The sequence below is a fragment of the Petaurus breviceps genome, unplaced genomic scaffold, assembly GCF_028583685.1.
Source record: "Petaurus breviceps papuanus isolate PSGF00001 unplaced genomic scaffold, PetGlider_PUasm1.0 90294, whole genome shotgun sequence".
Taxonomy (NCBI): domain Eukaryota; kingdom Metazoa; phylum Chordata; class Mammalia; order Diprotodontia; family Petauridae; genus Petaurus; species Petaurus breviceps.
In genome coordinates, this window is record NW_027187208.1 from 863,924 (window position 1) to 891,163 (window position 27,240).

Genomic DNA, 27,240 nt, shown 5'->3' on the forward strand with positions numbered 1-27,240 from the left:
GCTACCACCCAGGTTCTAGCCTGCTCAGCTCTCTCCTACAGGGAGGAAACATGTGAAGAAGGCACATGATCTTTGAGGGATGCCCTATTTACCAGGCAAAGGGGATGTGGGTAGAGACATAAACCTAGAGAAGGAGGGGGAATACCTTAGGATATAATAGGGAGAGGGCACCAAGTCAAGTGGGCAATGAGAGAAGGAAACTAGAAGAGAAGGAAAAGGGCTCAAACCCTAGAATTGAAAGAAAACTGACTAGGACATCTCTGTTCCTCCACCCTCTTTCTTACCTCGAAAAATGGCCTGCCAGCCACTGACTTGCAATTGGCGGTTGTCCAACATAGACAGCACTGGCAAATAGCTTCGAAATTCCTCCAGCAGGTGCATACAGGCTTGTATTATAGGATTAGCCACTGTGAATAACCTGCTTAGTTTGGCTGCCTCTGTCAACCAGTGATCTGTCTTGTCCCAAGCAAAAGAGGTGCTGAACTATGGAGGATGATGTAACCTGTCAGCAGGTCCCACCAGACCTTAACTACTAATAAGTCAATCAATCAGCCTTTGTCTAGGCTGAAACAGGAGTTGGGCCAGGGCAGGGGCAGGGCTAAGGCAATGTTAAGAATTGTGCTATGAGTGGATGGAATTGATTGAGGACATGGATGGAGATTGAATCAGGGGAGGGGTGGAAGATAGATTTCTAGAATGAAAACTACCCATACCTTATTAAAAGCCAGACATTTCCATTCACTGATTTGTTCACTGATCAGACATAAGAGACGCCAGACACGCTGTTGATGTAAAATGGGTTGGGGCCCTCTTTGAGGCACTGGCACTGGCTCCTCATTCCCTGCAGTAGAAGAAAGGGTCCCTGACTCTCCCTAGGGAAGGGGTGTGTATGTGTGTGTGTGTGTGTGTGTGAGAGAGAGAGAGAAACAGAGAGAGACAGAGACAGACAGAGAGAAGGGGAATCCCATTAGAAGGAATGGACTCTGTACCACTTAGGATGACATAAGCATGGTGAAGCTCAGCAAGGTGGGCAGAGATGGAGGTATATGTACGCTCCATGTTGATAAGCTGGCGCTCAGTACTACGCTGCTCCTGGGTGGGGTCCATGAAGGGGCCTGAGACAGCCTGGATGCTCAGGTCTTCCATCTCTTTCAGGGCAGCTGCTATCATCTCCTGAAGCTGGGGCACCAAGGTGCTCTGCTTGCTGAGTAGGAACTCAGAGGCCTGGAGCCGCTCAAAGAGGAAGGTCTCCCACACATCTAGCAGCTACAGGCCCAGACCAAGAGGAAGTGAGGCACTCCCCTGAGGGGAGAAGTGGGAGGGAAGGGGAAAGGGAAAAATGGGGAATGGGGAAAATGGGCGAGGGGGAATAGAGGACACTGAGGAACCCATATTCTATCCCATGTTTCTCTAAGGAACAGAGAGGACAAGCTCTGGGAAGAGTCCCTGCCCAACATGTTTCTCACCGCAATCTCCAGTCCCTCATCCTCATAGGTTAATTTGCCAAAATGAGATCGGATAAGGTTATTGAGAGCACGTACATATTCCACTCGTTGCTCCAGGTCTTCACTTTGTTCATTGGCCTCTGTCAGCTACAGCCAACTCAGCATCAGGACCTCTGCCCTCTCCCACCAGCTCTAACATCACACCCTCCCCTCCTCTGTTCCTTTTCTTCAGCTTTCCTAACTGCTACATAGCACCTTCCTTTTCTAGACCCCAACCCATGGAATAGTCTCATAGGAGGGTAAGGAGCAAGATTTACATTTCCACCACCAAATGAGGAACTCTCCTTGTCCAAGGACACACTATCAGAGCAAAGTTCCATTTAGCCAGGGACAGAGTCTGTCTCACTAGTCTGGAAGGTCCTTGAGTTCTGAATCACATACCCATATGCCTACCTTCTGGGAACACTTGGCAATAGTCTGGATGTCAGTACTGATGTTTTGGAGGACTTCTATAAACTCTGAGAGGTCTTTTATGAGTTCTTGACTTTGACTGTGTCTCACACTCTTCAACTGATCCAGGATGTCCTTCTTGACATCAGCCAACTGTGTCACTGGAGAAAAAAAGCAGGCTGGAAAGAGGCAGGTCTCAGAGAGATGAGTTATTTAGGAAATGGATGATGGAAGAAGTAGAGAAGTTGAGGAAAAGTAGAGAAGAGGAGAGATGGAAGGGAAAGGTGGGGAACAAAGCAAATAAAAGATTGAGGGTAACAATTTAGTCTGACTCTGTAAGTGAATCAGCTATGAATATCCTGGACTTAAGCACATGAGGGGAGAAATCTAGAATCAAATGATCTTTGAGAAAGTCAGACACAGAGAGGTGGATTTTGCATGCTGGCTCCTCCATTCAGTGGTTGCCAATTTGGATAGTATTAGTGCCTAAGTACTCCTCACACCAAAAGAGAACATTTATTAGCCTTTGGACCCCTGCCTACTAACTGTGTTAGTATCAGCACCTTGCTAAATGAGAAACACTTATGTTCCTGAGGCTATAGCCAAGTATTGGAGACTAAAGCCTCCAGGTCTTAGAAGAACAGTGGCACACCTTCCTATAGGGTAGCAGCAGCAGTAGGGACCCAGCAACTGAGCTGCCAACTGAGTCCCAGAATCTATGGGAAGTTGTAAAAGATGCCAAGGATTCAGTTCTGGGTCTCAGGTTTCACAGACTCTCCATCACCTTCCCAGGACAGTACGTCTTTTTATAGTATCAGTTCAGAGGCATTTTACCTTGCCCTCTTTACTAAAATACCCTTAGCTGAAGGATAGACTTTGCTGAGCTCACTACTATCCCTGCAGCTCACTCTTTGGGTACAGAGATCACTGCAAATTTAACCCCAGCCAGCAGTTCTCTTCCTACTGCTGCCATTCCTGTCTCCAGGTTCTTTTTCGTCTTCTAGCTCATTTCTATATACAATTCCATCTATAAGAGCATATTATCTAAAGTTTAGCAGGTCAAGGAGAAAAGAGAAATTCAGTCACAACATACCATGGAAAGATCATTAGAAGTGCCTATGATCACTTACATTTATTACATTTATATCATAAGATTTGCAAAGTACTTTCCTCACAACAACCCCGAGAGGTAGGGAGTATGGAAACATGTTGCTATGGTCATGGAGATGAAAGATGCTTTCACAGAATCTATAAGCCATGGCTTCTGGGACATTTTCTAAAGATCACTGGGGAAGATAGTGGAAGAAGAGGAAACCAATTCAAAAGGTAGAGTTAAGAATTTTGTCCTTCAATTTGGGACCATGTGAACTTTCTAGAATTGAACACTTGGCTGGTTGTCTGGATTTATGCTTCTCTACTTTTCACTACACTCTGATAGGTATTGCTGCTTCTGCTACTGTTTCAGTTAACCATATAGATGACACCAAGAGACGCTGATCAATTGATACCATGCTGATCAGACAAGAGGGGGGGTGAGGGACCTACACCACAAGGTGGCAGTATGAGTCTGGAAAGGGCTATTTATCACCTTGTGGAAGAGGAATTTCAACACCTGGAATAGAAAGCAGGGTCCTACTCCACTAGTAACCCTAAGATTGGCTCCTATTAGAGATAGGGTAGAGCTGATGGACTAGTTGAGTGCTTTATGTAAGCTCTGTATCTGTTCATTGGCTCCTCTGCGATACTCCGTGTGTTTGGCACTTTCTACAGGGCAAAATAAAGGCTACCACATACCCAACATCCATATAGTAACTTGAGTGCTTATCCAAGAGCTAGGGCTGTTTTTTTCCCCCACATTTTAGAAAACTCTACTCAACATGAAGGAAATTGTTAGGAACTTTTTCCTGATAAAAATTCTAAATTTTCCTATTTGTAACTTCTACCCATTATTCCTGGTTCTCCCCTCAGGGACAGCACTAACAAATCTGTTTTGTCTTCCACAGGACAGTACTTCAAATATGTGAAGATAACTATCATACTCCCCCCCCCCGCCCTGAACCTTTGAGTCTTTTCTAGCCTAAATATCCCCTGTTTCTTCAAATGCTCTTTAGATGGCATAATACTTAAGACTCCTTGCCATTCTCATTGCCCTCCTCTGAACATACAACTCTCCCAGATTAGCAGTGCTCCTCTTAAACTGTGACACCTAGAACCGAACATAACACTCCAGATGTGGTGTGACCAAGGAAAGTGAGAATATGAAAAGGCCTTAGCCTAAAAGGGTCATGGTCTCCCATTGCATCCGGGGCCATCTCCACTCTTCCTGGTGAATATCTAGCCACTGAATCCAGATGGCTCTGGAGGAGAAAGTGAGCTGGTGACCTTGCACAACCCTCCCTCTCTCAAATCAAAGTCAACTGCAAGTCATGTCATCATCTCCCTGATGTCATGGTCCTCTTCGAGAACAAAAGACAAACATAACCTATGCCTCCCTTCAAGCACCTTAAGATCTCAAGAGCTTTTTTGGCTGCCACCTCACACTGCTGACAAATGTTGAGCTGGTGATCCAGCTCCAGCTCCTCCAGACCTTTTTCGGAGAAACTGTTGTCTAGCCATGCCTCCTCTAATCTGTATGTGTGGAGTATATTTTTTAAACCCATGTTTATCTCTATTAAATTTTTTATCTATTAAAACTCAGACCATCACTATAGCCTGTCAAGATCTCTTTGGATGCTGGCTGTGTCAGCCAGTATGCCAGCTAATCCCTTGCAACTTTACGTCACCTGCAATTTGAAAAGCATGGCATCTATTGATATTTAGCTATTAATAAAAATGATCCCCAAATCTAGGTGACAGGACTTCTTTTTTCTTTTGACCTCTGTCTTACATAATTTATTGCCTACTAGAGAATTCCACCTGGAGTTCTACAGGAATATTAGATTTGATATATCCAAAATGGAAGTCATTATCTTCCCCCTGAAAGTTACTCTTCTTCCTAGCTTCCCTATTTCCTATGAAGATGCCACCATCCCACAAATCACCTACGTTCACAACCTTAGCAGTCTCTCCTGATTCTTTGCTCTCTGTCACCTCTGGCATCTAATCAGTTGCCAAGTCTTGTTGACTCTACTTCCACAACATCTCTTGCAGTCATGGCTTTCTTCATTCATACAGCTATCACCCTAGTTCAGATCCTCCTCACCAGGAATATTGCAATAATGTTTTAACTGATCTCCTTTAATACAATCTCTCCCCTCTACAATCTATCCTCCACACAGCTATCAAACTGATATGTCTAAAGCAGAAATCTAGGTCACTCCCCTGATCACAAAACTTCAGTAGCTCCCTGATGTCTCTATGATAAAACAGAAATTTTTCTGTGGCATTTAAGTTCTTCACAATCCGATTCTAATCTATCTAAGTAGATTTCACTTTGCTCTGCCTCATATACTAGACTTTGTAGTCTGAACTGGGCTATTTGCTGTTCCCCATGCAGAACCCTCTGTTTCCCTAAGTACACAATATGTGGTACTTGCTTCAGCAACACACATCCCTAGAGCATAGGCTATCCCTCATACCTAGAATGCTCTTCTTCCCTAACCACCTCTCTCCTGAAATCCTTACCTCCTTTTAAGTACTACCTCCTACATAGGATCTTTCCTAATCTTCCTAATTATTAGGACTACTGGTATTCCTTGTTGTACGGTTAATGTTAGCAATGCATATGGAAGTTAGAAAACTTGGGGTAGAAGGTAACTCATTCTGTTTCAATGTGAGATAGGAGGTTGTGGAAGTAGTGATTTCTCTTGAGGGGATCACAAATAATTTGGAGATATTTTATGATAGTATATCCTCAAGTCACCTCAACCTGGTTTATGGGATTATAAACAGAAAGGGATCAATATAAAATGAATCAAAAGTCCCTAGTCATATCAAAGATAAGTCCCTTTCAAGTCAGATGCAAGCCAGATTGGCTATGTGCTGTATTAGCACTGCAAATTCCCTTTTTGGATTTTTTGCTCATGCTTACATGGGAGCCTTCCTCCCAACCCTCCACTTCAAATACTCTTCAATTTACCTGTGAGTGAGAATTTACAAGAAAGAGATCTACTTCTAAACAACGGCTGCTACCAATATTTATCACTCTTCTCTCTACCTACGGTATTTCCCACCAATGAAATATCAGCTTCTCGAAGTTACGGGCCTGTTACGCTTCTCTATGTTCCTCATCTCAAACGTGGTGGGAGCTTTTAAAATGGTTATTGAATTTAATTGGATTCATGGTCTACAGTCTAGAGTGGGGATGAAGAAAGGAAAAAGAAACAGAGTGCTACTGAGAGGCCAAGTAGATTGGGTGGCACTGGAGAGGAGACTGGGGAGAAGGGAAGAGAGAGAGGGAACAGTAGGGGAGATCAAAAGAAGGGACAAGGAAAGGAGGAAAAGAGAGAAGAATGAGGTCAGGGAAGGGAAGGAAAGAGGTAGGAAGAGAATAGATGAGGGAACAATACAGTAGAGAAACAAGGGGAGAAGAAAACTCACCAATGTCTGTCTGAACACAGTCACAGTTGAGATGCAGTAACAGATTTTCAGTGAGCAACATGGTGGGTACCTCACTTGATCGGCTCTGCCAAGATTCTAGCTCGGTGATGAGCCTCAGATATCTCGAAGCAGGCCAGCTCTGCATGGGCTCCAACTTTTGAGGTCCCCAGTTCTTCAGAAATTGATGGATGCCCCTAAGCCATTTGTGCTCCTGACAGAACTTGTTCACTTCCAGCAACACATCCTGGATGCAATGCAAGCAATGAGAGTGTGTGGGCACAGTCATTTCTAGACTTAATGCACTACCACTGCAGAAATGGGAATAGGAAGTAGTGGGGCCATGCAGATGGAGGGGATTAGGAGAAAGTATGGGTGGGGCCAAGAGAAAGCAGTCTAGGACAAGTGAGGGATAGTGCCAGTGAAGGAAAGGAAGAGGTCATTGAGTGTTAAGAAGGTCTGAGCCAGTGGGACTCAAAAGGGAGAAAAGACAGTCAGACCACAGGTATGGTACGCAGAAGGACAAGAGAGAGAAGTAAAGAGGAGCAGGGTGAAACAGAGTAAGAATAAGAAGGGGAGGTTAGGGAAAGGGCAAGAATGAGGAGGGGAGATCTTTGACCCCCTACCTCCAATAATGCTTGCTGGATAGCCAAAGCCTTTTGGATTCCACTGTTAGTGTCCAAATCATTCTGCAGCTGAATTCGGCTAGGTGGGGCATACTGGGATCTTATTCTGTGCCCAAGCACCTCAAGAGGCCCGGCGTTGGGGTCAGCCTGCCTTGAACGCACCATCTCTGTCTCAGGGCCACAGAAGATTCTGACGGCTTCACTGGGTTGGGCTCGGAATGCCAAGGAAATAAAAGCAGGGGCTAATTCGTCTTCATCCTCTTCCTCTATTTGCACAGTTGTACTGTTTGCTGTGTCTCTTTGTACCTGAGGGTCATCTGGTGCACACAAAACACACCCCGATGTAGACATGGGCCTGTTCTATGTATGTGCATCACATATATATCCATTCAAGTCAGCTCCAGTATACACACAGACACAAATTCACGCAAGTCACACAAGTCAACTTTGAGATGCTTCACGTCTTGTAGACGAGTGACTCCAGACTGCTAAAGAGAATGCTAAGTGTAATGTGATATATAAAGGGAGGAGTTGGTGTGAAAGCTTTGAAGAAGAGATAGTCTTTTTCCTTCTTCGAGAAGATATACCTGGTTTTAGACTCTCTTCAGGGAGAGACATATAGAAAGAAAGACTTTGGAAGTGGCAGCCATCTTCTCAATATTTCCCTCATTACCAACTTACTTCCTTAGAGACTTCAGGAATTTTCCCTTTGGGTAAGATCAGGACCTTTCTCTTAGTTGAGCTGAGATCTCATTTCACTCCAAGCTAAAGAGTCCATTCACTTTATATATTTTCTAGTTTATTCTAATTTGTATAACTTCTCTGAATGCTGTTTGCTATATGCTTCAATAAATTAGCTTAGTCATTACTCAGTATTTGTGATGGTTTTTGTTTAACTAGGATTTGGTAGGAAGGAGTTAAGCCTGTAGCTATAAGTTTGGGGTAATCCTCCCCACTTAAAAGCTATCAGGAAAAGAAGATTTTTGTTTTAAACCAAGATCATACCCTTAGACAAGCAACATTTAGGGAGAGCAGACAGACAATTCGAGTCTGGTACCCCTCTCTTAGAGAGTGGAGAACAAAGCAGTTAGCCTCAAGTCCCTTCTCTTGCTACCCTCAAGATAGGAATTTCAGTGTGCAGTCTCCTTTGGAGAGGGGTTGGAAAAAATCCAGAGATATCTATATATGCCTACCCACAAGCTTCACATAGTAACCCATGTGGAGATATACATATATGTGTGTGTGTGTATAAATCTTCCATGGGTGGCACAATTACCTTATACATACATGCTTGCACATACCCATAGGAGCCTACTCTGCCATTACTTTCATACAACTCCACAGATATTTCACTCTGGGTGGCACATATACGGATACACGCTCATGGATGTCCACTCAAACCTACTATATATAAGTAAGCATTCTCAGGCTCATACAAAAATGTTTACCAGGTACCATCCTGTTCATCAATGAAATAATGACCGTGTTGGTTTAATATCTGACAGGTATACTGTGCTAGGCCACATTACCTCAAGAGAAGTAGTTCCCACAGAATCACCAAATCACTTAGTTTAACCAGTAGCTGAACAGGATCCTCTCCACAAAAATTCCTTATCTAGCCTCTAACTGAAGACCTCCAATGAAGGGGCAGCCACAACCTGCCCTTCCTGCCCATTCCACTTTCACACAACTCTATTCTATTTAAATAGCACTTTCAGGTTCACAAAGCACTTCCCTAGCATGTCTGTGAGGTATGCAGTGTAAGCATTAGGTCCATTTTACAGATGAACACACAACCCATGCTATGTCCAGCTTATTATCACAGCTTCAGTGATTACAAACACAAACATTCACTCAAACCAGCTGTTATGTGCATAAACACACAGTCCTCTCAATGATTACCAATGACCTTTTAACTGTTAAATCTAATTATCTTTTTTCAGTTATCTACCTCAATTATCTACCTTAACTGCTCGGTAGCTTTCAACAGAGTTGACTAACTCCTCCAACTACATAAGACAATAAATATAAAAAAAAATCATCAAATGACCATGGTTTGCAGAGCATTCTGCTAAATGCTGGAGGAAAGAGGGGAGTGAATGAAGGAATTCATGTTTAGATAAGATATAGACCTTTCTCTCCTGGAGCTCACAGTCTCCATCTTCCTACTCACCACCATGATGCAGGCTCTCATCATCTCTTGCCTGAATTCTTGCTACAACTTCCTAACTGGTTTCCCTATATACATTATCTCCCTTTTCCAAATCATCTTCCAACAGCTGCCCAATTAATATTTCTAGAGTACTTGTCTGACCATATCACTTCCTTTACTTAAGAAGCTTGAGGGCTCCCCCTGCCTTTAGGTTACAATACAAACTCCTCTGGCATTTCACACTCTTCACAATCTGGCACCAACTTATCTGTCCAGGATGATTACATACTACTACTCCCTTTCATGCATGTTCCAGCTAAATTAGCCAGCTTGTGTTTCTCCCAGAACAATATTATGGTTATTGCCTTTGAAAGATTATTCTCTGGGGCGGCTAGGTGGCACAACGAATAGAGCACCAGCCCTGGAGTCAGGAGGACCTGAGTTCAAATCCGGCCTCAGACACTTAACACACACACACACACACACACACAAACTAGCCGTGTGACCTTGGGCAAGTCACTTAACCCCAATTGCCCTCCAAAAAGCAAAAGAAAGAAAGAAAGAAAGATTATTCTGCCAGCAATAACCAAAATATATTAGAAGAGAGAAAATAGTTAAGATGATCTATTAGGAAGATACTTTGATAGTCTAAGTGGATGTGCTTGTACTAGGATTGTGGCAGCAGGAATTCAATTCAATCTGATTCAATGAGAGACAGCCTGGTATAGTGAAGAGGTAAACTTGGAGTTAGGAAGATCTGGATTCAAGTCCCACCTCTACCAAACGTAGCTGGTAAGGTATTTTACTTCTCAGTTCCTCAGGCAATGAAGACTATAAACTGAAGAGATGGTGCTATCTGCACTGACAGGAAAATTTCTTCACTGACAGCTCCCCTTTTATATAAAGTCACAAATACAGCCCACCCACCCTCAAAATAAATATTAATTAAGCAATTAGTTAAACATGGACTGTATTTACATAGCATTTTACTAGGTGTGAGGTACTTGGAAGCAAAAATATACAATCCCTGTTGTCAACTAATTTACACAAAGAACATACATCATGTACAGGGTTAAGAACAAAATAAGCAGGGGTGGCTAGGTGGCGCAGTGAGTAAAAAAGCACCAGCCCGGGTTTGGTTCCGGCCTCAGACACAACACCCACACACCCACACAAAAAAACTAGCCGTGTAACCTTGGGCAAGTTGCCCTCCAAAAGGCAAAAAAAAAAAGCATATAATACTTTTAAAAGTAGCACTAACAACTGAGGTGCTCAGGAAAGGCTTCATTTAATGGGAAGAAGTGATTTGAAGAGGAAAAGCACTTCCAGTGTTTGTGAGAGGCAAACAGGCAAACACACAGAGATGAGAAATGGACAATTATGTAATGGGAGCAAAAAATAGCAACGTTTGATTAGAATGCTGATTGTGTGACGGGGAGTAATTTAAATGTTTCAAAAGGTGGCCTGGAGCCAGAAGACAGATGACTTTAAATGCTAAACAGAGTTCATACTTTAGACTCACTATATAGCATCTTCAGCAGAGCAGGGACATAGTCAGATGGTACTTTAAGAAGAGTTTTCTTCAAGTTGTGTCAAGGGTAGATTGAAGAGAAGAAGGACTGGAAAAATGATAACAATCAGAAGAGTTTAATGAAATATTTCAAGTTAGAGTTCTTGAGGGCATGAACTAGGTTGGTGTTCATGTGTGGAAGAGGAGTGGACGAAAGTGAGAGATGCTATAGAGGCAGCATTGATAAGAGTTGGCCACTGACTAGATATGGGAGTGAGAGATAAAGAAAAACCTAGGTGACTCAGGTTTGAAAAACCTATGACTCAGGTTATATCCTGGATGACCAGAATAGAAATCAGGAGATGTGCTTTAGTTTCCTTCTGTAAAATGAGGGTATTGGACTAGATGGCCTCTGAGGTCCTTTCCGGATCTATGGTAGGCAAATACACTATTGATGGAGTGTAAACTGGTCTAACCATTCTGGAAGGCAATTTGGAATTATGCTAGGAAAGTGACTAACATGTCAACCCTACTACACAGGACCATTCCTGATCCCTCTAGTTAGTTGTCCCTTATCTCCAGGTTATTTTATAATTATCTTGTATATATTTTGTATTTAGTGATGTATTTAAATGTTGCTTTCCCAAGTAGAATGTAAGCCCTTGGAGGGCAGTATTGTTTCATTTTAGTCTTATATCCCAATTGTCTAGCACTTAATAGGTGTTAATAACCACTTGTTGATTAAACTCAATTGACAATTCCCTGGATTATCTCTGTCTAAGTTGGCATCAACTCTTTAATGATTATTCTTGGAGTCTATTCACTCAGTTCTAAATGTTCATAAATGTGCTATCATCTAGCCCACATCTCTCTATCTTGTAAATAAGATTCAAGAATAGTACAAGGTACTTTCATTCAGGGCTGTGGGGTTCACTATACAAATGAACAAATACAGGTTTCAATCCAGCAGGATAGGGTTGCTCATGGTGCTCAAGAATAAGGTCTTCTTCAAGGGGTATCAAGTGAAATTCAAGAGTAAGAATTAAAAACAGAATATTTTGCATATAAACCCTTGGTAGTCTAGAATACAAATAAGAATATGCAAAAATTCAGGATGAGGGTCTATATCACTAGCATGCTAGAATGCACATTCCTGCATAGAAGGGGTGATTGTTTGTGTATGTTGTGCTCATGAACTGCCAAAGTGAAATATGATCTAGCAAATGATGTTGCAATTTATTGCATGGGTCAATTTAATGTGTTTGATATGGACAAAGCTCCAAAAGACTTTGTGACTGCAAATAAGTAAAAATGAAGAAAAGTATGAACAATCTTATACTTATATGAGCCACCAGAATATAATTATTGCTAGGAAAAAAAAAGTCTCTGGGATCCTAAAGGTGGTTATGGATTAATTATCCCCTGGTTGTTATTCAGAAAATAAATAATTGAACCCTGAAGCAATTACATCATAAACTAGAAGGCTGTGGATTTTATTTGCTGTTTAATGGAGAATAAAGGTGTTCATAAATGACAATTTGTCATAGTACATAAAGAAAAATCTAAATACTGAGACATACAAGAAAACTATTTATATAGGTGAATTCAGTCTATAAAAAGAATTCCAAGAAAGAAATTTTAAAAGTGCAATCATTCCAAAGTGTCCTTTGCCCAGAAGGCAAGTTTCTTCAGAGTGAAGTTATCACAATCTATAACTTTCTGTGAAGATTTTCAGACTGACAATAAAAATAGTGGATCGGTCCTCCCTCCTAAAAGGATTGCATGGAATTTGTCATTTGACTTTGCTAAAATTCAGATATCCTGGGTCTACATATTCCCCTAATCTACCAAGTCTAGCTGCCCTATCAAAAAAGGAAATGTGGTTATTCTAATATTATCTTTTTTTTTTTTTTAAAGCAATCGGGGTTAAGTAACTTGCTCAAGGTTACACGGCCAGTTATTGCTGGGTGTGGTGCTGAGTAGCTGAGCCCGGATTTGATCCAGGTCATCCCGACACTGGAGCCAGTGCTCTTACTCGCTGAGCCACCTGGCCGCCCCAATATTATCTTTTCTTAATGATACATGATGGTTTTTAGTCAGTGATCATCCCTTTGCTTTCTAAAGAATGCTTTTAACAATGAGTTCTGGAAATTTCCCAGAAGTTGAAATTAAGCATATGCATGTATGTATAGATGTATAGATAGACAGATAGATAGATAGACAGATAGGTAGTCAAGCAATGGCACATATTTCAGTTCATAGGCTCCATCCTCTTCCCTTTAAAAAAAATGGGATCCTAACCTTTCTCTAGTCCTGTGTCACCTCTCCAATTCTCCACAATCTTTCCACAATCAGAACTGGAGACAGCTCCCAAAGGCAGCATAAAAGGAGGGGCTAAATGGGCAAGTCAATCAACTCATTCCATTTCATCCCATTTCAAGTAACCAAAGTGAGAAGTGAATCAAATTAACCAAAGGCCATTCAACAAAGTGTGAAAAGGCCTTGATCAATTTAGATGTCTCTGATGGGCTACTGGATGAATTAGAAATGACTGTCCAGGAAGAGTGTTTAGAATGGCTGAAGAAATATGGTCATATGTCTATAAAATATCAAGCCAGTTTAGGCCAAAAGGGGTTTGGAATCAAGTGAACATACAGTAGCAAAGTAGAAAGAGAATTGTCTCTGAGGAGGAATCACTTAGGAGGTAGGGAAAAGATTACCTTGCATTCAGCCTTGGCCTAGGTCTCCTTACTCTGCCCAAACTTAGCCAGAGGGACCTTTCAAGCTTTGAAGGGTCCAGAGGATTTGGGTAACCTAGCATCATCCCTAGGACGGCAACAGTGTCTACACTGGAAATTGAGAAGAGACTGAATCCACAAGGAGCCTTGCAAAGAAGCTATACCATGCTGGGGGTGGGGAGGGTTGGGGAGAAGGGAGGGAGGTCTGGCGGTTATTTCATGGAGGAAAGAAAAGGATTTCCAGTAACTAGGAACTGTAAATTTCTACCTTGCCACATGTTCTCTCTAAGCTTGAGTCTACTTCTCTCTGCACTCATGAACTCAGGACATCCTTGTGGGAGAGTATGTCACAGACTTTTGAGGGGATGTTTTGTACCAACAGTTTTTACTATATACCACCACAGTAAATACCACTTAGTAAAAGCTAATTAAAAAAATAAAAAATAAAAAAATAAAAGCTAATTAAGTCTGGGTCATGATCTACAGAGCACAGACAAATAATCCTCAAACTCTGAGGGCTACTCCTAAATCCCTGAGAGGCTATGGCTAGACGAGCTCTGGAAACTCAAACTGACAGTGGAAATAGGGGTTGGGATAGTCATCCCAGAGCACATGCTACAAAAGTATAAGCTACTTTGGGAAAGTTCACTCCTTGGACAAAGCCTAGATTACACATTATTAGACTATAAAAATTACAACAATCATGTTATTTAGTCGTTTCAGTTGTGTCCAACTTTAGCAAAGATACTGGAGTGGTTTGGCATTTCCTGCTCCAGTTCATTTTACAGAAGAGAAACTTGGGTAAAAAGGATTAAGGGACTTGCCCAGGGTCACACAGCTAGTAAGTCAAATTTTTTTTTTTTTTGCCTTTTGGAGGGCAATTGGGGTTAAGTAACTTGCCCAAGGTTACACTGCTAGTTTTTTTGTGTGGTAAGTGGCTGAGGCTGGAACCGAACTCTGGTCCTCCTGACTCCGGGGCAGGCACTTTACTCATTGCGTCATCTAGCCGCTCCTCTGAAGTCAAATTTGAACTCTGGAAGATTTCAGGCCCACCACTCAATCTACTGTGACACCTAGCCGCTCTTATAATAATCACAAGTGGCATTTATAGAACACTTTAAAAATTGCAGCGTTTGTATATTTTATTTTATTTGATCTTATCAACAACCTCATGAAGCAAGCACTATAATTATCTTAATTTTATAAATAAGGCAGCAAAGGCTCAGAGAGTTTAAGCATTTTGTCCAACTACTAGTATCAAAGAAAATTGAATTCATTCTCTCTTGACTCCACATTCAGTGTTCTTTCAACTATACTTTCCTGTGATAATGGAAATTCCTGTTCAATTACTGATTAGAGTGGCTCTGAGGTCCTTTTCAACCCCTGAAGTTCTTGATTTTGTTTAAAAAAATCCTTTTTTTAATCCTTAATATTCATCGACAATTTCATCATATTTTGAGGTTTAGCATTCTTGACACTAATCTTATAGGACTATGCTAGTCTTCTATATTCGGTTCTGATACCTGCCTTTGTATTTCCATTTTCTAGACATATCTTTTTAAAAATCTGCCCATCACTATGTTCCCTGGGCAGCAATGGGTCTCTTTAGACAGCTATCCCTTTTCTTCTGTCTTTGAACTGATTCTGCTTAATTTCAATCTTAAGAGTTTCCATTTTCTCTTGGTTGAACTTTCCCTGCAAAACATATCCATAAATTCAAAGATTCAGAAAAATGCCCCTCCTAAAATCTAGGGTAGATCAGACAATGTCTAATTGTCTTCTGCTCCTCCATCATAAAGTCTATGGTGGAGCAGTCACTTGCCTCTAAGATTCCCATCAGTCCAATTCCAACAACCAGTTCCTTTTTATTAGTTAGAATAAGGTCTAGAATAGGAATTAAACTTTTGCTATTTCCTCTATCTTTCTGAGGATAAAACTAGCCTCAAATTAAAAATAAAATCAAAGACAAATCACAAATTTTATTAGTTGTCCTAATTTTGGTAGAGATCTAGCAAATGTTTGGATAAATGTCTCTAAACTAGGTTTGTGATCTAGTTCCCAAATTCTGCATTTAATTCTTTCTTCTCTTCAGGTGGTCTATAATATAACAATATCATATGTTTGTCACTTCACTGATGCTCGTCTAAATTCTCCAAACCCTGTCTTTTAAAACTATTATTTTATTCTGAACTTAACAGCAAGTAAGATAAGCATTTCTATATATAGTGTAGATCAGGACAGAATCATACATAAAACTGGGAGTGTCTATATTGTGGAGCTTGCTTTTAAGCATATGATTAATTCAATATGTAACTTACAAATATGTCCTGCTTGTCTGTCTATAGATTTTTCTGACCTTCTATTCACTTCTCATTGGGGAGAAATGGAAAGAGAAGCATAGCCCTATCCTTAGCATCCCTTTCTCTCTCATCTCCCAACCATTCAGGGGAAAAAATTTCCATTTAACAAATATGAATAGATAGGCAAAACAAATGGCTACTTTAAGCATGTCCAAAAATGTTTATCACGTTCTGCATCTTGACTGATCACTTCTCTGTCAGGAGGCAAGTAGCAACTTTATCATGCTTTCCTGAAATCATGGTGGGTCATTGCTTTAAATCAAAGTTCTTAAGTCTTTTAAAGCTGTTTTGCCTTTACAATGTTGCTACTGTATAAACTGTTCTGCTCACTTCACTCTGCACCAATTCACACAAGTCTTCCCAGGGTTTTCTGAAACCACCCATTTTATTATTTCTTATATTACAATATTACATTCAGATACCATAATTTGTTTAGTCATTGTCCAATTAATGGGAAGCCTCTTAGTTTCTAGTTCTTCACCATTATAAAAAGAGTTGCTGTAAATATGTCTGTACATTTGAGTCCTTTTCCTTTTTCTTTGATCTCTTTAGGTTATAGGCCAAGTAGTGGTATCACTGGGTCAAAAGTCCCCCCAAATTTTATTTTCCTTTTTTGTCATCTTTGACAATCTGACAGGTATGAGGTAAAAGTTTTAATTTGTGATCTGGAGTATTTTTTCATATGGTTATTGGATTTCATCCTTTGAAAATGTGTGTTCATATATTTTTTACCATTTATCTATTGGGATATTACTCTTCTTAAAAAATGGATCCAGTTTTTATACATCTTGGAAATAAGAACTTTTTAAGTGACCTTCTACAAAAATTTTTTTCTGTTAATGTTCTTTCAAATTTTACTCACACTTTAATTGTAGGAAAAAAAACAACATTATATGTTCAAATTTTTCCATTCCATCTTCTGTGATTGGACTAAAACTTTCCTCCTATTTATAATTAAGGATAATTTCTTCCTTGCTTCTCTTGTTTTCTTATCCTATAACTTTTTATCACTAAATCATGTATACATGCAGAGGCTATTTGGATATATAGTGTGAGAAGTTGGTCTATGACGAATTTCCTTCTGCCAACATTCTTTTTAGATTTCCCATCATTTTTTATTAGTGAGTCCTTACTCCAGTAGCAGGAGTATTTGAGTTTAGCAAATTTGCCATTAGGTTCATTTGTGTCTATAAGTAGCAAATAATTTTTGTGATTACTGTTGTATAATATAGTTTGAGTTCTGGTACTGTTAGATGCTCTTCATACTTTTTTCATTATTTCCCTTGAGATCCTTGATCTTTTGTTTCTCCACATGAATATTATTTTTTAAAGCTTTATAAAGTAATTCTTCTGGGGTGGCTAGGTGGCATAGTGAATAGAGCACTAGCCCTGGAGTCAGGAGGATCTGAGTTCAAATCCGACCTCAGACACTTAACACTTACTAGCCATGTGACCTTCAGCAAGTCACTTAACCCCAATTGCCCTGCCTTCCCCCCTCCAAAAATAAAAGCAAAATAAATAAAATGTATTTAAAATAAAATGCGATAATCCTTTTGGTAGCTTAATTGATATGGCACTAAGTAATTTAATTTAGGTAGTGGTCATTTTTATTATATTGGTTTGGCCTACCTATGAAGAATATTTCTTCAATTATTTAGGTTGTCTTTATTTCTGTAAAGAATATTTTGTAGTTGTATTCATATAGGTTCTATACCTTGAAAGAAAGAAAGAAACAAAACAAACAAAGTCATGCTGCCCAACTGGAAGTTTCCCTAGTGGGCAGTTCCTTTTCTACTCACAGAGTTTTGTTAGTCCTTTGTTCTAGAAGAGGACCATGGCATCAGGGAGTTGTTGCCATGACATGCAAGTGAATTGTATTTAAGTGAGGGAGGGTTCTGTAAAGTCACCAGCCTCACTTTCTCCTCTGGAGCCATCTTGGTCCAGGGGCCAGATACGGATTAGGACAACAGGAGATTGCCCACGATGCAGTTGGGGCCTTGGCCTTTTCAAGCTAAGGTCTTTAACAGGTCTCAGTTTAATGGAGGCAGTGCCTTTGGAGATTAAGACTTAATTTTAAAAATAAGGCAAAGAATGACTTCTTTTAAAAAATAGATCTTGAAGGGGAAGACCCTCAGGGTTTCTGGTCAAAATGGAAACAATTATTATTTACATTCATTCTGAACCACACAGGGCCCAAACAGTGACCAACTAGAGCTTGGTCTGGGACCAGAGTGATTTGGGGTTAAGGCTGGTTTTTAAGAGAAAAAAACAAAACAAACAAGAAAAGTTTCAGAGATTAAAAATTTACATTCTCTTTGGGCAGGTGGATTTATTTTATAACCTTTACTGAAATTATTAAATTAATTTTTAGTTGACTCTAAGGTTTTCTAAGTTATCACATCATCTGAAAAAAAGCTATAATTTTGTTTTCTTTTTACACACTTTATTCTAATTTACTTTTGTCTTATTGCTATGACTAATCTTCCTAGTACAATATCAACTATTAGTGGTAATAATGGACATCCTTTCTTTTTCCCTAATCTAACTGGAAAGGCCTCTAGTTTAACCCCATTATATGTAGTGCTAGCTCTTAGTTTTAGATAAATATCATTTATCACATTAAGGAAATCTGCATTTACTCCTATGTTTTCTATTTTTTTTAACAGGAATGGTAAAATCTTGTCAAAAGCTTTCTTTGCATCGATTGCTAACATATAGTTGTTGCTATTATTATTAATGTCAGTCATGTTGCTAGTTTCCTTAATACTGAGCCAAACCTGTATTCTTGTTATAAATCCAATTGGTATCATTTTTGTGATATGCTTCTGTAATATCCTTTCTATTTTAAGTTTTTTTCCATTAATATTCATTAGGGATATTTGCAGTTTTCCTTCTCTGTTTTGACATTTTCTGACTTAGCTTTCAAAACAATATTTGTATCACAGAAGAAATATAAGACCCATTCCTTTCCTACTTCTTCAAACAGCTAATACAACATTGAAGTAGTTCTTAGACTATCTAATATAATTCATTTTAAAATCCTTCTGGTCTTGAGGTTTCCTATATATTTTATTCATGTGTTGTGAATTCTTTTTCATTTTTTGAGACTTAACTGTTCCTAATTTTATTCATTTATTAAATAAATGCTATTGCCTTCAATTTTGTTATTCTGATTTTCAAAATTAATATTTTGCTGTTTAATTTCCTTTTAAATTTTTTTTTGTTTTCTAGGCTTTTTAGTTGTATGTCAAATTTATTAACTTTTCTTTTGCTGATGAAAATGTTTAAAGACACATTTTCTTCTAGGTACTGCTTTAGCTGCATTCCACATATTTGAGTGGTCTAGTAATTTTCTTTGATACAATTATCTATTATTTCTCTTTGTACCTTGACATAAATTCTTCAGGATTAAATTATTTAGTCTACAATTAATTTTAATTTTTAATCCTTTATTCAAAAACCCTTTACTGAAAATAGTTTTATTGGGTTGTGGTCAGTAAAGAATGTGTCTAATATTGATGTATTTCTGTGAGGTTTCCATGCTATAATACTTGGTCAATATTTGTAAAAGTGCCATGCACAGTTACGAAATATGTATTATCCTATCTGCTCACATTAAGAGATCTATAATTAATTTTTTCTAAAATTCTATTCAGTGTTTAATTTCTTTACTTCTTTGTTAGATTTTTCTATGTCTGAAAGAGGTACACTGATAACCTCAATTATTATGATTTTATTGTCTATTTCTCCTTGTAATGTAATGTAACTTACTTTCACAACTTAGAAGCTATGGCATTTAATGCATATGTTAAGTGTTGATAATTCATTGTCTATAGTAACTTTCAACATAATAAAGTTTTCCTGTTTATCTTTTTAAATTAAGCCTATTCTTGCTTACCTTTTCTTACCTGCGATCATGACTGCCACCCCTCCTTCCCCACACCCCCAGTGCTTTTTAAAGTTTAACTGAAGAATAAGGTTGAAGTTGGATTTTCCTCCAGACCCTAATTTTAACTTGGTATAAATATATGATTCTAGTGTGTTTCTTATAAACAATATATAGTTGGAAACTGCTTTCTAAACCATTCTGTTATCTTCTGTTTTATGGGTGAATTCATCCTATTCACATTCTCAGTTGTGATCATGGAGTATTTCCCTTTATCCTTATTCTTTTTCCTCTCTTTCTTCTCTGTTTCCCCCCTTTACCAGGAAGAAGAAGGTAGTGACAGAAGTATGTGCTCAAAGTAATCTATGCTTGATGAATCTGTTTGTACTTCTTTGACCCTTTTATTTTCCCCAAACCACTCCCAGGTCCTCTGTGTGATTTAACTCCCTCTTTAAAATCTTTGGTGATATTAGGGTTCTCAGAGGAACACATTTCTTCTTGCCCTATTAGAATGTAAATATTTCATCCTTGGATAGTCCCTTCCCTTTGTTCACATATTGTTAGTATTTTATATTTCTCTTTAATCTTTTGCTTGCATTTCAAAGTTTTTTTTCTCATCTCTGGTCTTTTCAAAGTCTCCCATTTTATTAGAGATACATTCCCTCCACGTAGATTATACTCAGTTTTGCTGGGTAAATTATTCTTTGTGCTAAGTCTCTATCTCTTGCCTTTTTAATTACCAAATTCCAAGCTTTCCTCTTTTTTATAGTAGCATCTCTTAATCTTATGTGACCCTGAATGTGGCTCCTGGTTGCCTGAACTCATTTCCTCTACCTGCTTGAAATATTTTTTCTTTGACTTGGAAGCTCTGGATTTTTACTATGATGTTTCTGGGAGTTTTCATTTGGGGGTTTCTTTTAGGAGGTAACTGGTAGTTTCTTTTTATTTTCCCTTTGTCCTTGGATTTTAAGACATCTGAGAAGTTTTCTTTTATATTCTCTTGAAGTATGATGTCTTGGCTCTGGTTTTTGCATGGCTTTTCATTATGTTTTCCAAGTCAGTTGTTTTTCCTATGAGATACTATACATTTTCTTCTATTTTTTTCAGTTTTATGACTTCAATATTTCTTGTTTTCTCATGTAGTCATTGGTTTCTATTTGATCCATTCAATTTCCATTTTTTGCTTGTTTTGTACCTCTTGTGCCAAGCTGTTAATTCTTCTTCCTAGTCTTTCCACTAGAACTTTCCTTTCTTTTCTAATCCTTTCCTCTAGAAAGGAGGAAATTATAATAAATAATTAATTTATAAATAAAATTTTCCTCCTGAATTTCTAGTTGACCTAGTGACCAACTTATGTTTATCTTTGAGACTTTGTAGAGCTTGAGGAAGTATTTTCTTCTGGGTTTGTGTTTTGGGTGTCCCAGGCTTCATAAAAGTTAACATTGCTTGGGGCAGCTAGTGGCACAGTGAATAGAGTGCTGGCCCAGGAGTCAGGAGGGCCCAAGTTCAAATCTGCTCAGACACTTAAACACTTACTAGCCGTGTGACCTTGGGCAAGTCACTTAACTTCAAATGCCCTGCCTTCCCCCCTCAAATAAAAAAAGGTAACATTGCTTTAATTTTTGTTTACTCATTCTTCTAGGCTTACATCCTGAATTGAAACTTTGTGTTTGGGTCAGACTCTATAAGGAGAATTCTGGAATGTTGGGGACTTATTTAGCATTTATTTCTATTAACTCAGATTCTACTGCTGCTTTTTCTGCATATTAAGTACTATGTACTCTCGGGATCTTGGGGCAGGTAGATGGTACAGTGTATAGAGCTCCAGGTCTGGAGTTCAAATCCAGCACTAGCTGTGTGACCCAGGGCAAGTCACTTAACTGTTTGCGACAGTGTCCTCATCTATAAAATGAGCTGGAGAAAGAAATAGCAAACCACTCCAGTAACTTTGCAAAAACTGCCCAAATGGGGTCATGAAGAGTCAGACATGACATGACTGAAATGACTGAACAACAACAACAGCAACAATAATTTTCTGGATCTTAGTAGGGGCTCAGGTTAGAGAGTTACAGAATTTTAGCACATTCAGTGATCAAGGGAGCTATCTGATTGCTGCCCTCCTGAACTGTACTTTGTGGGCTCCTACTCCAGGTTTAGGGCTGGGCAATGAAAACAGTGGACTAGCCCCGGTTGAAGTTCCAGTAGACAGAGGCTAGACTCAAATTATCAGTTAGCTTGAAGACTCTACAGGCTTAGAGCAAAAGAATTGAAGGCTTGGCCCTGGTCCATATTACATTACCTGGTTACTCAGCTATAGGCCCCAGCCCAGGATTGTGATATGAATCAATGAAATGGCTCTGGGATCAGAGAGACAAAGCTACAGGTTTCAACACTCTGGCACCCAGTTGTTAAATAATTTTTAAACCTTACTCCTATATCAAAGCAACAATGCTGCAGGCTCACCCTAGATCTGCCCTTCCTGTCCCAATATATAGTTATAGACCCTCCAGCTTCAGTCTGAACTGGATCTAAGACACAGTTAGGTCAACACAGTCAAAAGCTCACTCCTTTTCCTGCTCTCTGCCCAATCCAGTCCTCATGCTGCAAGGCTTTTCTTGGGCCTCCTTACCTGTACCCCTTCTCACTGCCTACAAGCCTTCAGGACTTGAAAAATGAATCACTGTGGGTTTTTCCTTAGATCTCCTAATTATCACTCAGTCTGGTGGTCTTCCTCAATCTTTGTTGGTAGGGAGAGAAAGAGCTGGGATATATTGTTTCTTCTTTCTCTGTCCTTGGCCTGCTTCTCTTCTCCTATGAATGAAGGTAATTTTATCAGCTTTCATGGACTCAACTACCATCTCTATGCTGATGATTCTCAAATATACCTAGCTTACCCTAACCTCTCTGCTGACCTCCAGTATCATATCTCCAACTGCCTGTTGGACATCTCAAACTGGATATCCTACAGGTATCTTAAACTCAACATATCCAAAACTGAACTCAGAATCTTTCTGCCCAATTTCTCCTTTCTTTTAATTTCCCGATTACTGTTAAGGACACCACCATGGTCCCAGTTACCCAGATTTGCAGATATCATCCTCAACTCCTCACTATCATTCACACCCCATATTCAGTCTTTTGCCAAGGCCTCTTGATTTCACCTCTGCAACATTTTTCAAATACACCTCCTTCCCTCTTCTGATACTGCCACTACCCTGGTCCTAATTTCAGACCTGGACTATTGCAATAGCCTGCTGGTTGGTCTTCCTACCACAAGTCTCTCCCCTTGATTTTCCTAAAGCCCAGGTCTCACCCCATCACTATCCTAGTCAATGAACTCTAGTGTTTTTCTAACACCTCCAGGATCAAATATAGAATTCTCTGTTTGAAATCCAAAATCATTCGTAACCTAGCCCTCACCTACCTTTCCAATTTTCTTATCTACTCCCACCTCATTGACCTCCTTCTATTCCTTGAACAAGACACTCCATGTCTCAGCTCCAAGCATTTTCTCTACCTGTCCCTCATGCCTGGAAAGCTCTCCCTCCTCATCTACTTCCTGGCCTCTCTGGCTTCCTTCATGTCCCAGATAAAATCTCACTTTCTACAGCAAGTTTGTCCTAATCTCTCTTAAATCTAGTGCTTTCCCTCTGTTGATTAAAATAGCAATTGTTTCTGTTCTGGCCAGAAACTCTGAGTGTCTTGCCCTCCCAGACTCTTATGAAGGCAAAACTAAGCCATCTTTTGCCTCATTTCTTACATATACTTTAATTACCGAACGGATGCTGCCTTAAACAAACTGAAACCTGGGAAAGACCTTAGCTTAAAAAGGCCAAGGTCTCCCACTACATCACCAGTCATCCTGACCGATGCCTTGCCACCGGACTTCCAATGACTCTGGAGGAGACAGTGAGGCTGATGATTTTACACAGTTCTGCCTCACTTAAATTCAATTTACTTGCAAGTCAAGACATCACCCTCCTGATGTCCTTGATCCTCTTTGAGAACCAAGGACCCACAACAACAACAACAGTTTCCTAGTTATCTTGTATACAGCTTGTCTGTATATGGTTGTTGCATGTTATCTCCTCCATTAGATCATGAGGTCCTTAAGGGCAGGGGATATCTTTTACATTTCTTTGTATCCCCTAGTACTTAGCACATTCCCTGGCACACAGTAGGCACTTAAATAAATGCCTACTGACAAACTTATTTCATGTTACATGCTAAGGGTTTTTCTGCTCTTTTTCTCTATAAAAGTTGAATGATTAGGGTACATATTTATGATATGCCTTTAACTTTGGTAAGAGAATGCAAGGGACATGTTTGGTTTAGCAACGCACAAGGTTTACAATTTGGAAGTACCAACTTCCAGATTGGGGCTGGGGAGAACAAACTATATGTTCTGTGGGAGCTTACCAAGCTATCATTTAGTTTTATGAATGATTCTAAAACCTTCTCAACAAATAGAATCTTAAGCCTCTTCAAAATTTTTCCCTACAAGAATAGTCTGGTTTTAATCACCTGTCATGAGAGCAGGTTGGAAAGTTAAGAGTGAATAATTATTTTGGCTCCGCTCCCCAAGTCTGACTTCCTGACCCTTGTTTATGGAGCTGTACAATGACATCTAGTGGTTACACTTACATACTCTATCAATAATCACAATCTTCATTGTTGTTATAGTTTGTTCTTCCTTCTCAAAGAGACCATGACATCAGGGGGTGATGCCACAACATGCAAGTGAATTGGATTTAAGTGAGGGAAGGCTGTGCAATGTCACCAGACTCACTTTCTTCTCCAGAGCCATCTAGGTCCAGTAGCCAGATATAGATCAGGACAACTGGAGATAGCCCAGGATGCAATTCTCAGGAGTCTAATTTTAATAATCTAACATCTAACAGGGCAAAATCCCAGGCCTGGGAACTTGAAATCAGGCATCCCGCTCCTGATTTTACTATGAACACCACTGTAATATATGCCTGTAGTCTTAAGGTAGTATATAATAACTGTTACACTGTAAATTCCTTGAAGGCAGGGACCATGACTCCTTCCTCTAGCTCTCTCCATATTACCTAGACACAGGAATTTTGCCTATAGGGAAGAAGTTGTATTGAATGGCTGACAGGAGTTGGCTTTAATCATCACCTTCATCAAAACCAGTGGAGCCATATATTGGCTGACTCTTCATGAAGTGGGTCATAAAAGGAATTTCATAGTCCTCATTTGAAACTTTCTAAGTTGCTAAGCAGTGGGTTGTTTGCTATAAGATAAAATGTAGCCCAGAGGACAGCCTGCCTAGTCAGACAGGAAACCTGGAAAGCTAACTTGGGATAATCAGTGCAGAATTTGCAATATTGACTATCCATTAAGAATTTTAGCTGAGCAGTGACTGCTGAGAGATCAGGAGCTCGGCTAAAAAATTTCTTCAGGACACTTATCAAGCTCTGTTTCCCCAATATAGAGGGCCTCTATCTGGCCTTGCAACCAGAAATTTTTCCATACTCCTTTAAGACAGCAACCCTAATCTAGAAACACATTTTTAATCAAAATCTGACCCAGCTTATGCTTAGAATACAGTATTCTGAAAGCTACTGCTAAGACAGTATATAGCATAGTGATTGGACCCCTGTAGTTTGGAGCAGGGAATTTTCATGAAGTTTGAGATAATGCAATCTTCCTTCTTCCCGCCCCCCTCCCTCCCATTCAGGGATGGTACTAACTGTAGGACAGGGTTTGGGCCTTCAGAGTCCTTCAGAGTTGGACTACAGTGCTAGTGAACTAGCCTGGGCAGAAAAACTCCTAGTGATAATTAAATTCAGTTCATAAAGTACCAAAAGGGAGAGATAAGTTAGGCAGAGGGGAAAATATTTGTTGAGGGCACGAATTAGAGCAACCTCCAGGAAAGATATAGCAGAAATAAGCACAAGTTTAATGCAAGCAATCTAAAGCCAGAAAGAAAAATGCAGTTCTTCTTCAGAAGTCAAGTAACTAAGGTGGGTCCCAGAGAATACAAAGTCTAGGTCAACATTAGTGAGAAGAAAGCTTGAACTTAAAAGTTCAAGTCAGGGATGGACTAAAGACATTAACTAAAATGGAACAGATCTATCTAGAGTTAAAAATCTAGAAGTCATCAAGTTTTTAAAAATCTGTCAAATAAGGATGTTGAACTCGATTTCTAAAGTTTGCTCAAATCTGAGAATAAGACATAGTGATCTGGCTTCAGGACAGGTGATTGCGAACAAAACAAAGCCAATTGGTAAAAACATTGGTAGTGACAAGGAGAAGACAATACCTGAAGCACAAGAACCAAATTGAGGATCACAGTCACCGGCTCCAGATAAAACCAGATTACTAACATCTACTTTTATGATCTGTTCTCAAAAACATGCCTTCCTTGCCCTCTCACCTCCACCTATATTTGCTTAATATTTACTATTAGGGCTTTGCATCAACTCTAGCCACACCAAACACAAATTCATAAAACTCTTCCCTGCAGTCACAAAGAAGGAGCTAAGTCACTGTGACCTAGGGTATTGGGGTCCCCTTCCTATTTTAGGCCATGCCACTTTCCCTTTACCTCTCCAAAGTCCCCCCTTCCCCAGTTTACTATTCCAAAGTTAGTCCAGGCCTCAGTCAGGGCCAAAATGATAGTGTCTGGTTTGCCACATACCTGAGGCTTGGGAAGGGTTTATAGGGGTCTGGAGATCTGTAGACTTCATAACCTTTCACACCAGGATGTTAGAGAAAATGCAAAAAACAAGAGAAGAGAGGGAATGAGCATTAGAGTGAGGGCAGTGGGCACTTTGAAGGGATGGAGGGGTGGGTAAATAAGAAGAGGACAGGAGGGAAGAGGGAATCAAGGTAGCCCCTTGAAATATAGTTCAGGTACTTAAATACTAAGGGTGATTACATGAGTGAGAACTGGGACCAGAGCCGCTACCACACAGAATTTTGGTAGAGTATAGAGCTTGGCCACATTAATGTCTACAACTTCACTGAGTTATGTCCCAAATACTGTGTGTCCCAGAAATATATGACCTTGTCAGACCCCACCCTTGGTTCAGTTACCGTTAGAGCTGAGGTCACCATAATATTCAACCACCCAGATATGCTCTGTGCCATCTGCTCCACACTTGGCACCACAAGCAGCTTTCCATCTTCACCAAAGGCCAACTTTCCAGTCAGCAAGGCAACCTGCCTTGGAGCCTGGAGAAGACAGCCAGGAAAAATCACTGGGATAGTCTTCTCCATAATTTCCTGAACTTTTACTTACCCCATACTACTTTGCTTTGCCCTCACCTGTAAGACACAAGTAACAAATGTGACCAGCTCACTCTCCAAAATAGAGACAAGTTTCTGGCAGGTCATATAGTCAACAAGGCGAGCAAGGCGTCCCAAAAGTTGCCACCACAGCTCAGCTCGGTTCAGCTTCTGCATTAGCTGCTGCTGACGAAACCATTTTCGGTACATGGAGCCCTTTGCTGAACTGTACTCAGAGAAGCTCTCTACTCGTTCTTGCAGGCCCTGCCGTATCCAA

General features: G+C 39.9%; 3 protein-coding genes across 5 annotated transcripts in view; all 3 read right to left on the bottom strand.

Annotated features, from left to right (window-relative positions):
• Window positions 1–27,240, bottom strand: part of ILK (integrin linked kinase) — a 491,171-nt gene that overhangs the window by 114,176 nt on the left and 349,755 nt on the right. The gene's annotated exons all lie outside the window — the stretch shown is intronic.
• Window positions 1–27,240, bottom strand: part of DNHD1 (dynein heavy chain domain 1) — a 110,570-nt gene that overhangs the window by 41,388 nt on the left and 41,942 nt on the right. The gene's annotated exons all lie outside the window — the stretch shown is intronic.
• On the bottom strand, window positions 1,124–26,655 carry LOC138176931 (dynein heavy chain domain-containing protein 1-like). Its single transcript, XM_069107870.1, has 4 exons — window positions 26,374–26,655; window positions 7,058–7,374; window positions 6,435–6,678; window positions 1,124–2,074 (listed from the first exon to the last, which is right to left on the bottom strand). The coding sequence occupies exons 1-4, from the start codon at window positions 26,420–26,422 to the stop codon at window positions 1,851–1,853; spliced, it is 834 nt and encodes a 277-aa protein (XP_068963971.1). The 5' UTR covers window positions 26,423–26,655; the 3' UTR covers window positions 1,124–1,850.

Coding starts and splice junctions, on each gene's coding strand:
- LOC138176931 (XM_069107870.1), bottom strand. CDS start 26,422: ATGAAGTCTACAGATCTCCAGACCCCTATAAACCCTTCCCAAGCCTCA. Junction 7,375..26,373: donor AAACCCTTCCCAAGCCTCAG/GTATGTGGCAAA, acceptor TGTGTGCACCAG/ATGACCCTCAGGTACAAAGA. Junction 2,075..6,434: donor CTGTGTTCAGACAGACATTG/GTGAGTTTTCTT, acceptor GCCTCTTTCCAG/CCTGCTTTTTTTCTCCAGTG.